This window comes from Ranitomeya imitator, chromosome 4, assembly GCF_032444005.1.
Source record: "Ranitomeya imitator isolate aRanImi1 chromosome 4, aRanImi1.pri, whole genome shotgun sequence".
Taxonomy (NCBI): domain Eukaryota; kingdom Metazoa; phylum Chordata; class Amphibia; order Anura; family Dendrobatidae; genus Ranitomeya; species Ranitomeya imitator.
This window is the reverse complement of record NC_091285.1, coordinates 379754021-379776221: the sequence shown is the minus strand read 5'-3', so window position 1 is coordinate 379776221 and position 22201 is coordinate 379754021. Positions and strand designations below refer to the sequence as shown.

At 43.9% G+C, this 22201-nt stretch overlaps 1 protein-coding gene across 1 annotated transcript in view; it reads right to left on the bottom strand.

Annotated features, from left to right (window-relative positions):
- Positions 1-22198, bottom strand: part of CDNF (cerebral dopamine neurotrophic factor) — an 80438-nt gene extending 58240 nt beyond the window's left edge. The window contains exon 1 of the mRNA XM_069765174.1: positions 22064-22198. Coding sequence (XP_069621275.1) covers positions 22064-22169 — 106 coding nt within the window. The 5' untranslated portion in view covers positions 22170-22198. The remainder of the gene's footprint in view (positions 1-22063) is intronic.
- Positions 22199-22201: the final 3 nt, after the last annotated feature.

Sequence of the window (22201 nt, the reverse complement as noted above, 5' to 3'; positions counted from 1 at the left end):
GCTAAAGCCATGCAGGAGATGAGAGGACCCAAGATGGAGTTGTCAAACCGTAGAGAAGGTGTTCCATGGATGAGACCCTGGAGATACCCGACATGGAGAGGACGACCCCGCGACCGCTACCAACCGGATGGACAGCCCATTTGCCGCCGTTGCCAGCAGCCAGGCCACTTTGCATGAGATTGTGATTTAAACGGGAATCCCCTGGGAATGCGGGCCGCTTCGCAGGAAGGAACTTTCAAGGCCCAACACCCTGGCACGACAGGTACATCGGAGGACGACCCATTATCCCTATCGTGCTGGACGGAATGCCCCTCAACGCTTTGCTGGACACAGGTTCCCAGATTTCATCTATACCGTATATCCTTTATAAGAGGTACTGGGCTGATACAGATATTGATAAAGGGCCCTCTGATGTTGAACTAGATATATGGGCCAGTAATGGTAAGTTGGTGCCGAAACTAGGATTCAGGGAGATGACCATAAAGATTGGTAAAGTAGAATTGAAGAAACAGGGTATAATTGTTGTTGATGTTGACCGGCGGAACTGTGAACCAACTGTATTGATAGGAATGAATGTGTTAGAGAACTGCTTTTCCGAAGTCATTTCTGTCTTACAGCAAATTGCTGAAACTGCCCAATCCTGCCAGCAGAGAGTTCTCCGGAGGGAAATAAAAGTATTGATGTTAAGGCAACAGGTAGAAGTTGCAGGTGGAGAAATCGGCAGTGTGAGGGTAAGTGATTCAACGTCTATTGTAATCCCACCAAAAACAGAAATGCTGGTATGGTGTAGAGCAGCCATTGGTACTAAGGGACGAGATTATCAAGCCTTAATAGAACCAGTGTACACCGACAGCAGGCCCACTATACTCACAGCACGAGGGATAGTCAAGGTACACCGGGGACGAGTGCCGGTACGACTTTTGAACTGTGGAGAGGAAGAGGTCACTTTGCCAAGGTATGCTACAATGGCAAAGCTATATACTGTTGACAACAATGCCATCACAACCATTGAGCCCTTAGAACCAACCTGTCAGGTGGAAGGCAATGGCTCAGATGGAGAAATGGAGGATTGGTGCCAACAGCTACACGTGGGCATATATTCAACACCTACCCATCAAAAACAAGGGGTGTATAGGCTAGTGACGGAATATGAACAAGTCTTCAGTAAACACCCATTGGACTTCGGACGGATAGAAGGGGTAGAACACACAATCCCCACAGGTGACCATCCCCCAATAAAAGAAAGATATAGACCCATACCGCCCGCTCACTATCAATGTGCAAAAGATATGCTGAGGGAAATGAAACAGGCCGGGGTAATAAGAGACAGCTGTAGCCCCTGGGCGGCCCCTCTAGTGCTTGTCAAAAAAAAGGACGGAACCATGAGAATGTGCGTAGACTACCGGCGGATTAATAACATCACCCATAAAGACGCCTACCCCTTGCCTAGGATAGAAGAGTCCTTGACTGCTTTGAAATCTGCTAATTATTTTTCCACCTTAGACTTAACAAGCGGGTATTGGCAAGTCCCTGTGGCTGAGAGAGATAAGGAAAAGACGGCATTCACCACACCAATGGGTCTATGTGAATTTAATCGCATGCCATTCGGACTCTGCAACGCATCCGGTACCTTCCAGCGGCTGATGGAATGCTGCCTCGGACACAAGAACTTCGAGACCGTCCTCCTGTACCTAGATGATGTGATCGTCTACTCAAAGACTTATGAACAACACTTAATAGACCTGGCAGAAGTGTTCGAAGCCTTATCCAGGTATGGCATGAAAATCAAGCCATCCAAATGTCACCTTCTCAAGCCAAAGGTACAGTACCTGGGACACATCGTGAGTTCGGAGGGAGTAGCACCGGATCCCGAGAAAATAAGCGCCATAAGGGATTGGCCAAGACCTACCAACGCAAAAGAAGTGAGGCAATTCCTGGGATTGGTGGGTTACTATCGCAGATTTATAAAAGGATTTACCAAATTGGCAGCACCCTTGCAAGACGCCTTGGTAGGGCAGACGAAGAAGCCTTCAAACCGAAACCCTCCTTTTCAGTGGAACGATGAAAGGGAAGACTCCTTTGAACAACTAAAGAAGGCACTAACCGGAGAAGAGGTTCTGGCATACCCAGATTACCATCAACCTTTCATCCTCTACACCGATGCCAGTAATGTGGGACTAGGAGCGGTGCTGTCACAAAAGCAAGAAGGTCGGGAGAAAGTCATCGCCTTTGCAAGTAGAAAGCTCCGGCCTACTGAAAGAAATCCAGAAAATTATAGCTCCTTCAAATTGGAACTACTGGCAGTAGTTTGGGCTGTGACTGAACGTTTCAAACACTATCTGGCTGCTGCAGAATTTATTGTCTATACTGACAACAATCCGTTGACCCACCTGGACACAGCCAAATTAGGTGCGTTAGAACAGCGATGGATAGCCCGGTTATCTAATTACAACTTCAAGATCAAGTATCGAGCAGGTCGCAAGAATGGAAATGCCGATGCCCTATCCCGGATGCCACACTTGAGAGATGTAGAAGAAGAAACAGGGGAGCTTGAAGAAATTGAACTACCAGCCTTCCATCATCCCAAGGCAAAACATCATCAGTCAAGTACCTATCAGAAACAACAAGAGGTGAATTTTAATCCGTTAGCACACCATAGATGGGCTGACACCCAAGACAGCAATCCGGCTGTGAAGTTGGTGAAGGAACTGTTAACTGAGCAAAGTGCATATCCCGATGAGGATGCCCCAGAAGAGACGCATCAACTCTGGAAAGAGAGAGGCAAAATGTTCCTGTATCAAGGGAAGCTCTGTAGAAGGTACACCAATCCGAAAACACATGAATTGGTTTGGCAGATTATCGTGCCTAAACAAGATGTCAAGATGGTCCTCGAAGCTTACCATAATGGTGCTGGTCACTTCGGTTGGAAAAAGTTAGAAGTACTTCTAAGAGAAAGATTTTATTGGGTCGGGATGAGAAAATCAATCGAACAGTGGTGCAGAAATTGTGGCCCGTGCAACCTCAGAAGAAATGATCAAAAGAACCAAAGAGCACCACTGCAGCCCATAATCACCAAACAACCACTTGAACTTGTAGCCATGGACCACGTGAAGTTGACACCAAGCCGGTCCGGCTATGTCTATGCCTTGACCATCGTGGACCATTATTCACGCTTCTTGGTAGTAGTACCCGTAAAAGATCTGACAGCAAAAACAGCAGCCAAAGCGTTCCAAACGTACTTTTGTAGACCCCATGGATATCCGGAACAGGTTCTCACCGACCAAGGTACAGCCTTTGAATCAGAGATCTTCAGAGAATTCTGTAATATGTATGGTTGCAAAAAGATCCGGACGACGGCCTATCATCCACAAACAAACGGCTTATGCGAGAAGATGAACCATATTGTAATAGACCTACTAAAGACTTTACCTGAGACAGAAAGGAATCAATGGCCAGAGAAATTGCCTGACTTGGTGGATCTGTATAATCATGTCCCGGTGAGCTCCACCAACTGCACCCCAGCTTACCTTATGCGTGCAAGACCCGGCCAATTACCAATTGATCTAGAAATGGGAATTCTGAAACCAGACGCAGAAGTTCAAGACTCCAATTGGGATATCATACGGCAAAAGCAGTATCGCCAAGTGCAAGAGAGTGTGGAAAGAAGCCTTCAGCAAACTAGAGAAAGACAAGAGCGAACGTTCAACCAGAATGCTCTAGCGACCCCATTAAGACCGGGTGACCAAGTGCTCAAGAGAAATCGTCGAACCAATAAACTAGACAATCAGTGGGAAGCCGTACCCTACACAGTTTTACCAACAAGAATGGATAATCCTAAAATGTGTCTCATTAGCAAAAACGGAGGCTTAACATCTGTACTAGTGTCAAGAGGCAATCTTAAATTATGTCCGGAAGCATTGAAAGAGCCAGAAGTTGTCCAGCCAGAACCAGAAGTTATTCAACCCATGCAGGTCCAACCAGTAAAGGAAAAAGAAGAGGAAATGTATCACACCTGTATAGGAGACTTTCCCAAAACCCTACTAACATACCATGGTGGAGTAGTGGTTCCCATGGTGGCCTTTTACCCAACACCGAACCCAATACCAGAAGTCCCAAGACAGGAGGAGGCTGACCCCGTACTACAGGAGGTTCCAGGCCAGGAAGAACAGATTCCTGGTCAGAGTAATCCCATTCACGGTGGACTTGCCAACTCCATAGTCGTGGAATTATCTTTAGCAGGGCGGGCAGATACTACATCCGCAGTAGACAGTAGTACTCCACATGAAGAGATACCGCTATTACGTAGATCACAGCGTAGTACCCAGGGTCAATTACCGGCCAGGTATGCAGATTACCAACTATAAAGCTCATAATGTGAATTGTATATATGTTATGCTGTATATAGTTAAACAGAAAATGTAGTATAGTCATTGTTATCAGTCTGCAACGTTTAAGCCCAGTACCTACAGAGACTTGTCTGTATGAACTTCTTGCATATTCTTGAACTTGTTATCAGCCCGGAGGCACTAAATCAAAGCTCCGGAAAGACTGCTTTTTGAACTTTGCTTTTTGCTCTTTTTGAACTTTCTTTAGACTTTCTATTGAGTACCTTCAAGGGTAGAACTGTATTAATGGACGCTATTTGAAGTGACTTTTTACAGAACTCTATTTTTGTTTCCTTGAGTGTTTTTTTTGTAACTTTTCATTTTTAAGACTCTGTACATATTAATTGTTATTTCAAAATGTTATCGTCCCACAGTCCCGGAGTACTGTTCTTAACTAAGGGGGAATGTGGCACCCCTAGGGGTATTTGCCACAAAAATAGTTACTGACACTAAACACAAATATTAAGATAGCAAAACTGCACTACCACCTCCGGCCAGAAGGGGGAGCTCCAGAGACTTCCCTTGATCCATTCTGGTCTGAGAGAAGAAATGGCAGTTGGGCTAAGGAGCTGAAAGTGAGAGGTCATACAGTTGAATATCTAACAGCCCTGTGACTGTTACCAGGCCTAAATCACCGGCCTGAGGAGAAGAGGGATAGAGAAAAAGGACATTGTGAGAACCGGGTAGCATTAATCACTACCCAGAACAGGCGCAAAGACGGATACCGGATCCGTGGCTGTATTCATTATATATAATACAGCAACCGGAAAAACGTGAGGTGATATCAGCTTCACTAGGGCCGGACGCAGCAACAGATACAGAGTTCAGCGGTACTCCCAGAGGGGGTAAGCCGATAAAAGGACTCGGGTTGCCCGTCGAACCAGGACCCGGAGGGGACAGATTGGGCCGGCAGCCAGTTCACATACAGCAGCAGGGCCACACAGAAATTGCGCACAATAAGAGGCGAAGACCCCGGCAGGGTCAAAGTAACTCAGAGTTCCCATACAGACTCCGGTGACAGGACTGGTTGTAAATCCCTTTATGTTAAAGTAAACTGGTTAAACGTTTCAGTGCTTCAGTCTTTCATTTGGACAATAGCCATCTATCCAGGATCGGGATCGTCACCGCTGGGAGAACCTGCTGCTGATCAAGTAAGTGCCTGTCCCCTCACGATACCCCTTACACTGTGCATTGCCTGAGGCCACAGCACCGGGTCAAGCCACCCGTGACATCCCCCTCAAGAGACAGACTCCATTGGTCCGGTGCTGGGTATCCCGGTCTCCTGGGCGTCACACAGTCATGTAACAACTGGTCCACTCATCGTAATGAAGCTACGGTGGAGGCCTGTGTGCGCACAGAGGAACATGTTACAATACAAAAACAGAGTTGAAGTTCAAACTGGAAAGGATTGTTTTATTCTTATTCATAATGGCTGAATATCAGTTTATATAGAATAACTCTGTAATAAGTTCAGTAACATTGTAATTGCATTACATCACTCATCTTGAAATAAGTTACAGCCCATTTTATAGTTGTAGTCAACAAATCTAGTCTGAAACGGCAGTTCTTGGTTCTTAGGTACACCTCTACACATTGGAAAAGCAGGATTACTCACCGGTAATGCTCTTTTAATGAGTCCACGACAGCACCCACTTGAGGGATTTGCCCGTAGGAACAGGAAACCTACAGAAATAAAAGGGGCAGCCCACCTCTCCTCCTCAGTTGGATTTCAGAGTACCAGGGGAACCGCCCAAATGCAATATAATCTTACACATCCAGGAATCTATTTATCTATATATTATTATGTGTACTATTTACACCTAACTTAGAGAGGGTAGTGAGTGGGTGCTGTCGTGGACTCATTAAAAGAGCATTACCGGTGAGTAATCCGGCTTTTTACCCTTCGCCAAGACAGCACCCACTTGAGAGACTTCTAGAGACCCATCACCTGGGAGGGACCACCGTGCCGAGGATGGCTCTGCCAAAGGCTAGGTCAGAAGATGAAAGATTGAGTCTGTAATGATTTTAGATGGTGCACGGAGTGGACCATGTTGCTGCCTTACATATAGATTCAATTTGGATATCTGCCCTTTCTGCCCAGGATGATGCCATGGCTCGATGCTGAATGCACCCTTATGCCCTCCGGACGATTTTCATCTTTCGTGGAGGATGCCAGGTAAATCGCATCCCTGATCCAACGGGATAAGGTGCCCCTCTCGTGACTCTGTACCCCTTTCTGTGGCTCTGAAAGGATATAAATAGAGCCCCACGCTGCCTCCAATCCCTAGATCTATCTATGTACTTTATGACTGCTCTCCTCACATCTAGGGTGTGAAATTTTTCTTCTTCTTGAATTGGGAAATCACTAAAGGAGGGAAGAAAGATCTCTTGTGATCTGTGAAATTTTGCTGCCACTTTAGGAAGATACGAAGGATCCGGCTTCAGTACTATTCTGTCCTGGAATATCAATAGAAAAGATGGATCTATGGATAGCGCCTGGATATCGCTAACCCTCCTAGCCGACATCAACGCTACTAAAAGGGCTGTCTTCAGAGATATATATTTTAGTGGAACAGAGTCTAACGGTTCAAAGGGAGGCCCTGTTAGGGCATCAAGGACCAGATTCAAGTCCCAGGATGGAACCTGTGATATGACCGGATTCATACGTTCGCATGCTGTGATGAACCGAGAGATCCACCTGTCTCCTGCTACATTATAACCGTAAAGGGCCCCTAGGACACATATGTGGACATTTAATGTATTATCAGACTGGCCCAAATCTCTACCTCTTTGCAGGAATTCTAAAATAGGTGTAATCGGAACTTCCCTAGAGCAGATGTCCATATGGAATTCTAGGAATTTTCTCCATATCTTAGTGTAAATTTTTGTTGTAGATTGTTTCCTACTCTGTAGGAGCGTATTGACTAACCCTTCCGAAAAACCTCTTGATCTTATTAACTGCCTCTCAAGTTCCAGGCCGTCAAGTGTAGACTCTCCACTTGAGGATGGAAGAATGGCTCTTGAGAGAGCAGATTGGGGACTGAAGGGAGGACCAATGGGTCTGATATTGGCATGGCTTGCAGCCAGGAGAACCGTGGCCTCTTGGGCCAAAATGGCGCGATCAGGATTATTCTCGCCCTCTCCTCTCTGACCTTTCTGAGACCAGTGGCAACAGTATTATTGGCGGAAAGGCCTAAACTAGCTTGAATTGCCATGGAGCATAAAAGGCATCTAGTATCTCCGGATGATCTGTTGTATTCAGGGAGGCGAATCTCTGTATCTGCTTGTTCTTTCTCGTGGTGAAAAGGTCTATTTGAGGAAGACCCCACAACCTCACGATTTTTCTGAATATTTGGGGATTCAGACAGCATTCTCCTTGCCTCAACGTATGGCGGCTTAGAAAATCTGCTCTTGAATTGTCCTTACCCCTGATATGAAGAGCAGAGAGTGACAGTAAATGACTTTTGGCTAAATCAAAAATTCTTTCTGCAGAAGATTTTAGGCTTTTTGATCATGTTTCTCCCTGTCTGTTCAAATATGCGACTGCCGTGGTGTTTTCCAACATGATTCTCACATGCGCCCCTTGAAGCTGCGGAAGAAAATGGTGCAATGCATAACTTATCGCATTTAGCTCTTTCAAGTTTGATGAATCTTGTAGCTCTCTTATATTTACCTTCCTAGGTTTGAATCAGGCGCGGTTCCCGCCGGTTGTACCGCCTCTTCCGGTTTCCCCCAGAAGTCTCCCCGATCTATTGCACAGCCCGGCATTATCCTTCCCCGGCCTGCCATGCTGATACCAGCTTTCATGGAGGAGTGGGGCGGCCGGTGCCAGAGTCCCCGCTTCCACTGGATGCTCCCCGCGATCCCACATGTGTTGGCCTCACCCGGACCCCGACCACACGCTGCGTGCCCACATGATACCGGTTGGCCATCCCCGGACCAGGTCCGCCCGGATACCTGCCAGATGAGGAGGGAGGCTAGTAGACAGGGCTCTCCCCACGCTGCACCTGGACCACAGCCCCTGCCGTTCTCAACGGATACTGCACAGGCAGCATGCTCTGGCCCAGGTATTTTCTCCGTAGGTGTTCGTGCTTCGCTTCCCATAGGGACAGGAAACCAACTGAGGAGAGGTGGGCCGTCCCCTTTTATTTCTGTAGGTTTCCTGTTCCTATGGGCGGATCCCTCTCTCAAGTGGGTGCTGTCGTGGCGAAGGGTAAAATACGGCTGTAAGATGTTGCTTTATGACACATTTACTATCAGTGTCTGTATAGTGAGATTCTAACATTTTTGCCTATAGAAAACCCATTTGCATTAGTGATATAGCTAGCTTTGTTCCAAATTAACAGTTTACATCTTCAGAAACCTACTCTGCCTACCTACAACAATCAAAGCACATCTGAAGCGTAAAAACTGGAATAGCTCTGTGTTTTTCATTTAATAATTCACAAGAAATAAAATAATGATGAACTGCAATCATGTAAAGCTCTTAGCATCAAAAGTAATCAAGCACTAATAAAGGTAAAGAATAAAAGTAATCAAAATGTTTGCTGGTCAAGTGTCCTACATAGTTAGTATAAGCATATGGATGTTAAATTTTGCCGAGAATACTGCTTTAGGTATCAAGAAGTATTTTAATGTACCAGCGCCATCTGCAGGATACATTTCACTGTACATTTCAATTGGCATGCTAGAAAATGGAAGAGTGCATACTATGAAGTATATAATATGTAAAATATGGGCGTAAAAAATAACTAGCTACAATAATTATAACAATATGAATGATTCTAACAATAAAACAAAAAATAAGATTTCAAGTTTAAAAAGGAATCTGTCACCTCCTGGGATGTATATGTTATTACTATGGTCATACAGGTGATAGAAATGTTAAACTAGCCCTACCTGTGTGCCTCATATTAATGGTCTTTGTTGTTAAGAAGTCATATTTTATTTCTATATGCTAGTATTGAAAGATAGGAGACAAAAAAAGCGCAAATAGGGTCTTATCCCCAGGATTGTTCTTAATCAATTGTGAGAGAACTGCTCACCTGGTAGTACACAGTACAAGCGTGTAGTTGTCAGCTGCTGCAGATCCACAGGTTGGCGTTGCGACCTCTCAGAACCGTTATAATAAATGAAATGTGGATTACATCTGCGCTGCTGCGATAAATAATAGATCCAGATATACTGTTTAGGGTGTTCGGGTGGTTTATTCAACGCGTTTCGAAGCTCAAAGGCTTCTTCTTCAGGAAGTTTCCACACAAAGATATCTTTGTGAACACCCAAGCATGTTCGGTAAATTCGAGTAACGAGTATGCTCGCTCATCACTACTGATGACTTATGCATGGTATACAAAGTAGAAACCTCAGCACAAAAAAGAAAATGGGACTGTAGGTCTTGCTGCAGTGTTATTTTGATTCAGCAAAGAGTGAAAACAGATATGGTTCTACGTTTCGACACAGAGCGGTCTTTGTCAAGGACATCTGTGTGTAGCAGGAGCTGGGGGAATCAGGACATGCGGTAGAGTGTAAGCAGGGTGTCAGCCGTGGGGCTTAAACTCTGACACGATTCCCCATTCTTGCTACACACAGATGTCTTTTCTAGTAGTGTGGCAAATAAATAATTGGCATCAGCCATCTCGTAGCCATTTATAGGCCAAAGTAGTCATTTTTGTGGACCGGAATGTTTTTTTTAAGTCTGCGAAATAAACTTGTCATTATCTGTCTCATTGCAATCTATAGGCCAAACCAATAATTTTACTGTACCGTGTATCTATACGAGTAGTGTGTGTAAACATTTACTGTACTATGCAGCATTTTTTTGCGAGTAGTGTGTGTAAAAAATTATTGTAAAACAAAAAGAGAGAACACCGGCACCATGGAACATGTGGTTATATCAGCTGTAGTGGGTTGACTTACTCGGTTTCTTAACGAGATAGACAGCAACCGTTTCTATTTAAAGTCTGCCTGGTTTATTGCACTCATAAACCACATCACCAGAAAACATAAATACAGCCTTTGTCCAGCAGAATGTAAAAAAAAGTAACAAGTCCATACAATAATGTTGGTTAGCCCATCTGGCTTAGATTTCAGCTTCCATGTCCTTTAGCAGAGGACATTCAATCCAGTAGACCTGCAACCTTCATACATCCAGCTTTCCTTAACATCTCCAGAGATTGGACCTCCAGACCCACCCACACTCAAATGCTTTAGAAAGCTGGATTTTTATCCTCTGGATTCTTCCATCTCTACAGCTGTTCAATCATCCTAGCACTAAACATGGCTGATTAACCCCTCTCATCGCTTAGTGTGCTGGATGGTTTTTCCAAAGGTTTATATTACTGAAGCGAACAACCTCAGTGCTACATATATCTCCCCTCTAGTACTTAGCCAGTGACTATGTTAAATGTCCCCCCCACCCAAAGCCGGGGGTGTTGGCACCTTCACTCACCAAACAGGGAAGTCTACACAGGGCATCCCAGGACTGTGTTCTACATGAAAGTTTTGAAGTCGTTTAGCTCTGAGTTTCAACTCTTGAAACGCCATCTCGGCTTCAAGAAACCATTTGGCTATTGACATCTTCGTGCCCTTAACCCTGCTGTGCAACCATGAAAAAAAATCACTGCTTTGGTACCATGGGGTCTATATGACCCCAGGCTCAAAATCGTCATATTTCATTAAAATGAACATGCTGGCTGTTTAGAATAATCAAGTTTTATTCTGTCATCATTTCAGAACACAGTTATGAAATCAAACGTAACTTTGAAGTGATTTATTTGTTATCATCAAACACAAACTGAAATTTATACCAAAATGCTTTACTAATAAGTAAAAGTATTCAAATTCAATAAAAAAAGCACAATAAATGCAACTGTATTTTAGTAAAAACATAATAACAACGAATGATCTGGCAATAAATTTAGCCCTTGCATTCACTGCACGTCATAGTGCCATGTTCTTCACAAATGAACTTCTTGCAGTCATTGCAAACAAATCTCGTCTTTTTGTCCTTCGAACGAGGACAAGCATAGCACCGTTTGCGCTGTCCTGTAACACTGCTGGTGTCACGTGGAACTAGCCATTGTTTATTTACAATTATATAACAAAACCGGTGAATAAACAGAAAATATTTTTTTTAAAATGTCAGACAATAAAGGTACTATAGGGTCAGGAGAGTCCCAAACACACAAAAATTGAAAGTAACTTTGAAACAAAATTGAAAAACAAATTTGAAATATCAACATAAGCAGAAATATGTTACTTGAAAATACATAGAAGGTCAATGTCTGAGATTGATCAGTTTTAGAAATATTTCAATTTATTCAGCGCTGGGGTCTATATGACCCCATGGTTCCACAGCAGGGTTAAGAAGGTCGAAGGTCAGTCAGGGGTGCAGCTGTCATGGTGAAATTCGGGATACCCTGCTGATAGTTTCCCAACATTCCTAGAAATGCCCAAACCAGTTTCTTAGAGACCTCTGTTTCGTCATCAGAGATTTGCTGCTGTGGTCCACTGACTGCTTGAACAACCCCTCCCACGTACTCCTCCTCCAACAGAAGGGTATCAGTGCACTCTTTCTCTTGGAATTGGCGGGCATGGTCAGGTGGATGGTCAGGTGGATGGCCTACGGAACCATCATCAAAAACCAGAAGTGACGGCTGGATGACTTGAAGCTCAGACTGCTTGCCTGATTTACAAAGGGGTGAGTTGAAAGACAGGTACCCATGGGTTGCAGGTGAAGAATCCTCTATTTGATGCTCTTCTCATTATTTTCAACCCCAAAAAGTGCAGTTTTACATGGCCTATATACAGATAGACAGTGGCCAGCAGATTATTACACTGCCTGTTTTCAGAGGAATCCCCATCTCATCCCACCAAAACAAACCCACAAAACCAGTGTTGGCTACCTCCTCTTCCTACGTCTCTTCCACTTACACCCCAATCTCCCCCTCCACTTGGACCCCTGCCTCCTGGTTCTAGATTATTTTTTTTAATTCTATGATCTTTTAAGTCAGTTCACTAACAAAGAAAACCCTCACAAAAACAGTGATGGATACCTCTTTCACCTACTGCCATATTCTCTTCCGCTTGGACTTTTGCATCCTTGTTCAAGCTTACTTTTGTAGCCCCCTAGCCCTGACTATGACCATTTTACAGCCATTTTAAAGCACCAAAGTTCGAGTTCTCATTGACTTCTGTTGGATGTGGATCCGGGATCAAGTTCAAGTTTGGACCCAAACAAATTTTTTTACTGTATATTTGTCTGCTCATTATTGCCTATCAATATTAATTATTTATATAGCACCATTGTTTCCATAGTGCTGTACATGAGGAAGGGTTACATACAAATTACAATATGTCTTTGGAGTGTGGGCAAAAACCTGAGTATTTAGAGGAAACCTACACAAACATGGGGAAAACATATAAACTCTTTGCAGATGTTGTCCTTTGTGCAATTTGAACCAGGATCCCTGTGCTGCAAATTCAATTGAATGAGGACACCGCATTATTTGAGACGCACTGCTTTATCGACAGGTTCAGCCAAGTTTTTATGTATCAGGGCACCGACTGATGGTAGTGGGAAGTTGTCGATCACACATCCCGATTTTTTACTGCAGATCACATGGTTCTCCCAGTGATAAGCTGCTGACGTGTCAGCCTGTGACTTTTTCATAGAGAATACAAAAGCATTCAGCTGAACGAGCGCTCCTGTGTATATAGGAGAATCAGTGGAGATGACTGTCAGCCAATCACCCTAAGCATCGTTTGGCCGACAACCATCTACTGTGTATAGCCTTTAGACTGCTTGAGCTTGGTGATAATAGCCTTTCTGTTCGGCACAGCTCTCTTCCATTGTGAACAGAGAATAACTGATCCATCAAAGCAACTATTCATAGGCTATTTAAAGGCATGTGAGCACCTATTCAATCACAGGTTAGCTTGATATTTGTTGTTTTAAGCAAAGCGTGTCATTGTTTCCTGGCATTGATTTCAATTTTATATCTGTTATTCATATGAAGTTTTTAGTGTCTTATTTTTGTATCTTGTACTTTTATGTATTAAATATAGGGGTGTTTCTCTAAACCCTTTATTTTAGGAGCTATTTTACATGGTGTTCTTAAAAGGTTATTCCTAAAATGAGAACTTTACTGATTCCCATCTTCAGCTCTCTGACCACAACCTTCTTTAATTATCTGTCAAGAACTGTCACCCCGCTCAGGCCACTCCTACTTATAGAATGTGAAGTCATCATTGGCCCCAATCTCCTCCCTCTCATGTCCTGTCTTTGCACTGAAGCATTGCAAAGTGCCCTGGATGAAGCTGGTGAAGCTGCACCTCCTACAGATAGAACACCTCAACACAGAGACAACACTGCCACACACTGCATACAGGAAAGATATATACCTTGGTACCGTGTTAGCCAGTAGATAGAAAAATATTTAGAATTGAGAGTCCTCAGTGGTTGATACCTTTTAATGGCTAACTGAAAAGATGGTAACAAATTGCAAGGTTTCGAGACTACTCAGGCCTCTCTTCATTAGGCAAAGACTAATACAAAATCCGAAGAATCACATTTATACACAACATAGCAGATAGATAATGCAATGGATAAGACAAGTGACGTGAAGTAGAGTTATCATTATGGTAGAGGGGGATAAACAGTTGTGTCCATAAATATTGTAACAGTTCATAGATTAGGAGTGTGAATGTTTTATTATCCTCTGATTGGGGTCTGGTTCCGTGTTGTGATGCCCCCCACAGGGTCTGAGGAGCAAATTCCTTAATTGATGTAGAAAGACCTAAATCCATGTGACACATTCATTCCTGCACCGAGTGTGTCAAAGGTCGTCATCAGCTTATACTCCTAGACCTTTCTGTCTGAGATTTGAAATTACCCTTTAATACAAGTAATCTCCTGTCCATGGTGCTGTGATCAGAGAGGCAAAAATGTTTTGCCACAGGTAGATCTATTCTTTTTTTCTCTTATTGTGTGGCGATGAGAGTTAATCCTTGTTCTCAGTTTTTGCCCTGTCTCCCCTACATACAGACCCTCAGTTGGGCATTTAGTACAAATAATTAAGTACACCACATTAGATGTGATGTAGCTGAAAGTACCTGGTATCTTGTAGTCCTGATGTGAATTGGGGATCTTTCTCTTGTCCGTAATCATTATAAATGGACAGGTTTTACATTTTTTCTGGTTGCAAAGAAAGGTTCCTGCAGCTGTTTGAGAGGACAAGGAGCTTCTGACAAGGATACTTCTTAGGTTTGGGGGCTGCCTAAAACACCGTAGACACTCCTTATCTATGAACTGTTCCAATATTTAAGGACACAACTGTTTATCCCCGTCACTTGTCTTATCCATTGCATTATCTTTCTGCTGTGTTGTGTATAAATATGTGATTCTTCAGATTTTGTATTAATCTATGCCTCATGAAGAGGCCCGAGTAGTCTCGAAAGCTTGCAATTTGTTAGCATCTTTTCAGTTAGCCATTAAAAGGTATCAACCACTGAGGACTCAATTCTAAATATTTTTCCACACTTTTTCCCCAGCGGCGCTTCAGGTGTTCCGAATGTTTGTGGAGAAATTTCAATCTGGACAAAGATTTCATCCATTATAAGTTTATGCTTAAAACATACAACTCTACCCTTCACCTCTCTAAATAAACCTACTTCAACACTCTCATCACAGCATTAGCCAAAAATCTTAAACGGCTCTTTGACACTTTTCATTCTCTCCTCAATCTTAGAATACAGATCCTCACCAAGGACCTCAGCGCTGACAATCTGGCCACTTATTTTGAAGAAAAGAATTGACCATATCCAACAGGACATTTTTTTCCCAATCCCGTAATGTTATGCATTCTCCTCCCTCCTGCACTGCATCTAGCTCACTTTCTTTGAACCAGGCACTGAAGTAAACGGGCTCCTTGCATCTTCTCGCCCTATCTGGAGCAGTGACCCTATTCTTTCACATATCCTCCAGTCCCTTTCCTCAGCTGTCACCACTCACATAACTAAAATATTTAATCTCTCCCTCTCAACTGGTATTTTTTTCTAATTTAAACACGAAACCATACACCCATTACTTAAAAAACACCCCTCGACCAGAACTGTGCTGCTAACCACAGACCTGTCTATAATCCCCCCCCTTCATCTGTAAACTCCTAGAACATTTGGTCCATTACTGTCTGGATCCCCTATCTCTCGGATAATTCTCTTCTTGACCCTTTACACTCTCCTGAAACTGCCCTCCCTAAAGTCGCTAATGATCTACTAAAAGCTAAATCTAATTGTCACTACTCCATGCGGATTCTCCTGGATCTCTCTGCAGCATTTAACACTGTAGATCACCAGCCCTTCCTCACTATGCTCCATTCTATCAGCCTCAAACATACCACTGTCTCCTGGTTCTCCTACCTCTATAACCTCTCCTTTACTGTATCTTTTGCTGGCTCCTCTTCCCCTTACTGTTGGGGTTCCTCAGAGTTAAGTCCTAGCCCCCCCCCCCCCCTCCCCTCCTTTTTCCCTATACACTACCCCTATTGGACAAACCATCAGTAGATTCGGTTTTCATTACTATCTCTATGCTGATGACACTAAATTATACACATCACCTCCTGTCATCAACCCTGCATTACTACAAAATACCAGTGATTTTCATTTTTGTTGTCTCGAACATTATGTACTTGCTCTATCCAAAACTGAATTTATCAAAAAAATGAACTCCTTGTGTTTCCTCCATCCACTAACATACCTATGCCTAATATTGCAATTTCTGTGTGTGATTCTGCCATTACTCCCTAGCAACATACCCGCTGTCTTGGGGTCACTCTGATTCATATTTTTCATTCACCCCCCACATCCGTTCACTTGCTTGCTCATGTCATCTGCAACTCAAAAACATCTCTAGAATTCAACCTTTTCTTACCTTTGACTCTACAAAAACTCTTACTGTAGCTCTTATTCATTCTCACCTGGACTATTTAACTCTCTATTAATCAGTCTCCCTCTTACCAAACTCTCACCTCTCCAATCCGCCCTGAATGCAGCAGCCAGCATCTTATTCCTTTCCAACCATTACACCAATTTCTACACCATGTGCCAGTCATTGTAGTGGTTGGGCAACCACTAGAGAGTTCAATACAGACTTATTACTCTCAGCCACAAAGCATCTCCTCCCACGTCTTCGTCTACCACCCTACCCGTGCCCTCTGTTCTGCCGGTCCTCTATAATCCAACCTCCCACACCTGTCTCCCAAGACTTCACAAGTACTGAGGTAAACAATTGCAATACAGTTAAATTTAATATTTATTAATACAAATTTAAAAAAAAAATTAAATATACAATATAACAGACAGTATAATGGGACCTCCAAAATATATAGGGGGAAGGAAAGATGGCCCGGAATATACATAATAAAAATGGTCTATTGTTATTGGTAGACATTCTAGAAATAGTTAATATGCATAATAAATTCCCCTCCAAAGTGGTAGACCTTGGTATCCTAAAGTTTCCAAACCACAAGAAGAGCATCATTAAGAGCCAAAATGCAAGGCAAAAACAGCTAATGCTAAATTTAGCTTGTTAAGCTGAAAAGGAAAAAGATCCTATACTTGCCAAGGTATAGTTAATGAAGGAGGATAGAAATAAGGATCCAAGGGGTTAAATGTATAGAAATACCTATCATGCACCGTGATGGAGGTAAAGTAAAGTGCTATGGAACTATGTAAAAAAGTAGTAGTTGCTGGCGATATTTTCCCCTCGCCTGACGAGCGCTGTTTCGGACAAATGCTTCTTCCGCGGGCCGGATCCCCTTGGATCCTTGTTATTTCTATCCTCCTGTCTGATTAATAAGCAAACTACAAGAGCAACAAATGTACCATATAAGAAATACGGCAGCTGTCAGTCACATGACCTGTCTATTATGTGTATGTGTGAGCTAATATATACTGCCAGGGGGGAGGGCTTCCTGTTGGCTGGGGATTTATCAGGCTGCCAATAGCAAACAATCGCAGCTCAGCTTCTATTTTGCTACAGTAAATTAATCTGAGGTCTGATTGGTTAATATAGGCAACAAAGGACATTCTCAGTATAACAAAGCTTGTGTGAGGCAATAGCATGTCAGTTAGGGTGTGTTGGTGGAAAGCTGATGTCAGTCACATTACCTCTATGTGAGAGGATATAGAAACTGCCAGTTACAGACTATTTTTACCACAATAATGCCTCATATGAAAAGGAATTCCATGGCACGAATGTCAGCTGATGCGAAAAGAAAACCTGCATTACGGGCCAATGAAAAATGTGAAGACCGAGAAACAAGACTGACACACATGAGAACAGCAGCTGCTTCCTCAAGAGCCAATGAACTTTCTGAGGAGAGGGAAGCGAGGCTTGCGGACAAGAGAACAAGAACTGCTTCCTCAAGAGCCAATGAACTTTCTGAGAGGGAAGTGAGGCTTGCGGACATGAAAACAAGAGCTGCTTCCTCAAGAGCCAATGAACTTTCTGAGGAGAGGGAAGCAAGGATTGCAGACAAGAGAACAAGAACTGCTTCCTCAAGAGCCAATGAACTTTCTGAGGAGAGGGAAGAGAGGCTTGCAGACATGAAAGCGAGCTGCTTCCTCAAGACCAATGAACTTTCTGAGGAGAGGGAAGCGAGGCTTGCAGATAAGAGAAGAGCTGCTTCCTCAAGGGCCAATGAGTCATCTCAGCAGAGAGAAGGCCAACTTGCCACTACGACAATTGCTATTTCTTCCACCAGGGCGCAGGAAATGGTTGGAAATTTGAAACATGCTGCCTTTTATTACCAGTCAGACATAAACTATCAGGATAATCCTAAAGTTCAGATAGGAAAAATGGATGTGGTCTGCATGTACTGCAGTGCCCTAAAATGGAAAGATGAACCGCCAGGTTTATGCTGTGAAAATGGCAAGATAAAACTTCCACCTCTCCTGTCACCACCAGATCCCCTAAAGTCTCTGATGACAGGTACCAGTACAATATCAAAGCATTTCCTGGACAACATCAGGAAGTACAACTCCTGCTTCCAAATGACATCATTTGGTGCAACAAAAGAAATGTTTACAACAGGATTTATGCCGACATTTAGCCCCTTAATGACCGCCAATACGTCTTTTAACTGACCTGAGATATAAGAGAATAGCCTCCCCATACAGGTGACAATCCAGCATCTGTCAGTTGTACACTATAGCTGACAACTTGCTGTACCAGCCACGATCAGTATTTGCACCATCTAAATCTGTTTAACCCCTTAGATGCTGCTGTCAATAGTGACTACATCATTATAAATGGTTAACAGAGCGTGGGGGCTTCTTCTTTGTCCCAATTGGTACCCTCATATCATGATTTTGTTGTCCTGATGTTTGCGGTGGCAATTCATGGCCAAATAGCGGCCTTAGAGTCTGACGCCTGTAGTAATCTGTTTAGAAGTTAGAGACATTTAGGTGGTAAAAATACACATTTTCATTTCTGTCATACCACTTTGCATTAATTCCTGTAAAGCACCTGAAGGGTTAATAAACTACCTGACCGCAGTTTTTGATATGTCAGGGGGAGCTGTTTTTAAAATGGTATCACGTTTGTGGGTTTCCCAATATATGGGACCCCTAAAGTCACTTCAAACATGGATAAGTCCCTAAAAAAATAAATTTTGTAAATTTCTTTGAAAAAATTAAAAATTGCTGCTACATTTTTAAACCTCCTAAACTGCTAACAAAATAAAATAATATTTTACAAATGGTCCTGATGTAAAGCAGACATGTGGGAAATGTTATTTATTAATGGTTTGCTGTGGTATGACCATCTGGATTAAAGGGATAATCATTCAAATTTAGAAAATAGCTAATTTTTTAACATTTTTCTCAAATTCTTGATATTTTTTATAAATAAACACAAAAAATGTTGAACAAAATTTACCATTATCATAAAGTATAATGTGTCACGAAAAAACAATCTCAAAATCACTGGGATTTGTTGAAGCGTTGCAGAGTTGTTACCACATAAAGTGACACTGGTCAGATTTAAAAAATTTGGCTCGGTCACTAAGGGGTTAAAGGGCCACCGTCACCCCCCTCCAGCCATTATAAACTAAAAGAGCCACCTTGTGCAGCAGTAATGCTGCATTCTAACAAGGTGGCTCTTTTAGTTTTAGGTTCAAGCATACCCCAAATAAAGCGTTTTTATACTTAGCCACAATTCCTGTCTCTAGCCAGGGAGGCGGGTCCTCACTCCCCAGCTCTAACCGCTCCTCTGCCGTCACTCAACTCTTCCTGCGCTTTCGGCGCCGCCCCCTCAGCGCTGTGTACGTTTCAAAACCAGCGCCTGCGCAGTGTACTGCTGTGCTGCGGAGACGCAGTAAGCTCTGGCCGTCTGACATCCCAGCCAGGCTTGCAGACTGCGCCTGCGCGGGCATTGCGGCCAGCCACCTTTGGAATCCCCGCCCCGCACTGTGCATAATGCATAACACAGTGCGGGGCGGGGATGTTAAGGGTGGCTAGCCGCAATGCCCGCGCAGGCGCAGTCTGCAAGCCTGGCTGGGATGTCAGACGGCCAGAGCTTACTGCGTCTGCGCAGCACAGCAGTACACTGCGCAGGCGCTGGTTTTGAAACGTACACAGCGCTGAGGGGGCGGCACCGAAAGCGCAGGAAGAGTTGAGTGACGGCAGAGGAGCGGTTAGAGCTGGGGAGTGAGGACCCGCCTCCCTGGCTAGAGACAGGAATTGTGGCTAAGTATAAAAACGCTTTATTTGGGGTATGCTTGAACCTAAAACTAAAAGAGCCACCTTGTTAGAATGCAGCATTACTGCTGCACAAGGTGGCTCTTTTAGTTTATAACGGCTGGAGGGGGGTGACAGTGGCCCTTTAAAGTTCAAGGATAGGTTTACCACTCAATTGGTTCACTGCTTCCATTACAAGAAAAACCTCAATTTCTTCAACTCTTCTTCATGGAAAATGCAGAGGCAGAGGCTCAGTGGAAATGCTCTTTAATTCCCAGCACTCGCCTTGATATTGTCACTATTTTGCAGCAGTTCCTTCACTCCAACAATCCATATGTTCAGCTTTTCAAGACTGCACTTGAATGCATGCCAAATGACGATTACAAGGTTGTCATTCGAGCTGACAAAACACCACAAGGAGAACATCAGCGACATTTCAATGCTCCCACATTTGATGAGGTAGCCATCTTGATTGTAGGCAATGATTTTCAAAGCCGTGACATTGTACTTCAGAAAAGGAACAATAGTTTGCAACGAGTAGCAGAAACTCACAGGTCCTATGATGCACTGCAATATCCAATCATCTTTTGGCAGGGACAGGATGGCTATCACTTTGGAATACCTCAGACAGATCCTACAACAGGCAACCCTTCAGGAAAAAAAGTGTCTGCCATGGACTTCTATGCATATAGGATCATGACAAGATTTGCAGAGGAAAATCACATCTTGAAATGCAAACACCTCTTCCACCAATTTATTGTTGACATGTATGCAAAGATTGAGAGTGAACGTCTTTTATATATCTGACTAAATCAAAAGAAGCTCAGGGCAGAGGAATATATTCACCTTAGAGATGCTGTTGCAAATGATGCTGATCCAAAAGAGTTGGGGAAAATGGTTATTCTTCCATCAACTGTCACTGGAAGCCCACGACATGCATGAATACACACAGGATGCAATGACTTATGTGAGAAAGTATGGCCGTCCAGATCTTTTCATCACCTTTACTTGCAATCCTGCCTGGGAGGAAATTGACAGGTGTAATGCTGTCCACCTCACTAATGTGCTGTCCGAGTGATTGGAAAATCTGCACACAGGTAACAATAGAAGTAAAATCACTCATATATGCTAAGCCTTTTACTCTCCACTTGTGTGCAAAGTGTCTCTTCAGAGAGGTTGAGGGCTAAACTATACCAAGCAGGCAACCCTCCATGGCTTGGTAGGCTGAGAGCGGTTGTCTCATCAGTATTCCTGCACCTGTGTTTCTGCCACCTTTAATAGGGTCCGCTGCACCCTGTCAGTGCATTTGTTTGGAGGCGTGGGCAGGTAAGCAGCTCGGCCCTAGTTCTGGTGTTTCCACAGCCTCATAGTTCTATGCAGCTTTCACGCTCGGGGACAGGAGACGCGCAGACAGTTTCTGCATTGTGATCAGAGATCGGACTGATGATTGCAGTCATCTGAAAGATCCCTAATACAGCAATCTAGTCAGTCTCAAAGTGGGGCGAGCAGGCTGCAATGCATAAACTATGTCCTGGCTGGGAGTGCAGGGTGGTCGGTAACCTAGGCAACAAGCTGTATACGAGATAAACTACCTCCATTCTTGACCACAGCGAAGGTGCTAGTTTTTTACAAACACCACGATCGTACCCATGTGTGAGCCCCTTTACAGGGCAGCTCAGGCTAGACTATAAGCGTCGTGTGAGGCTCCGTGAGGTCATTATCGGAGGCGGGGCTACAGGCAGCCAATGCTGGGTCCCGCCCACTAGTCACACGGCTGCGCGGCCATGCTCAGGACTAGGGCCGTAGTTAGCAGTGTCTGTCATGTGACCCGGCCAGGCGTTCATGGCTTGGTCCTATCACTGAGCAGTGAGTCATGCACACCGCCGGCACAGCACACAGGTCAGCAGCAGGCCATGCAGCACGGAGCACACCTGCCTCACCTCCACACTCAGCCTGAGGCGCTGCCCTCACTGACAGGGCCCAGAGCAGGCCCAGCCCCAGACATCTCCACGCGGTCCTCACAGACACGCGCGTCACACGTATCATAGTTCCGGTTCAGGGCCCGCTACCGGCCGGCA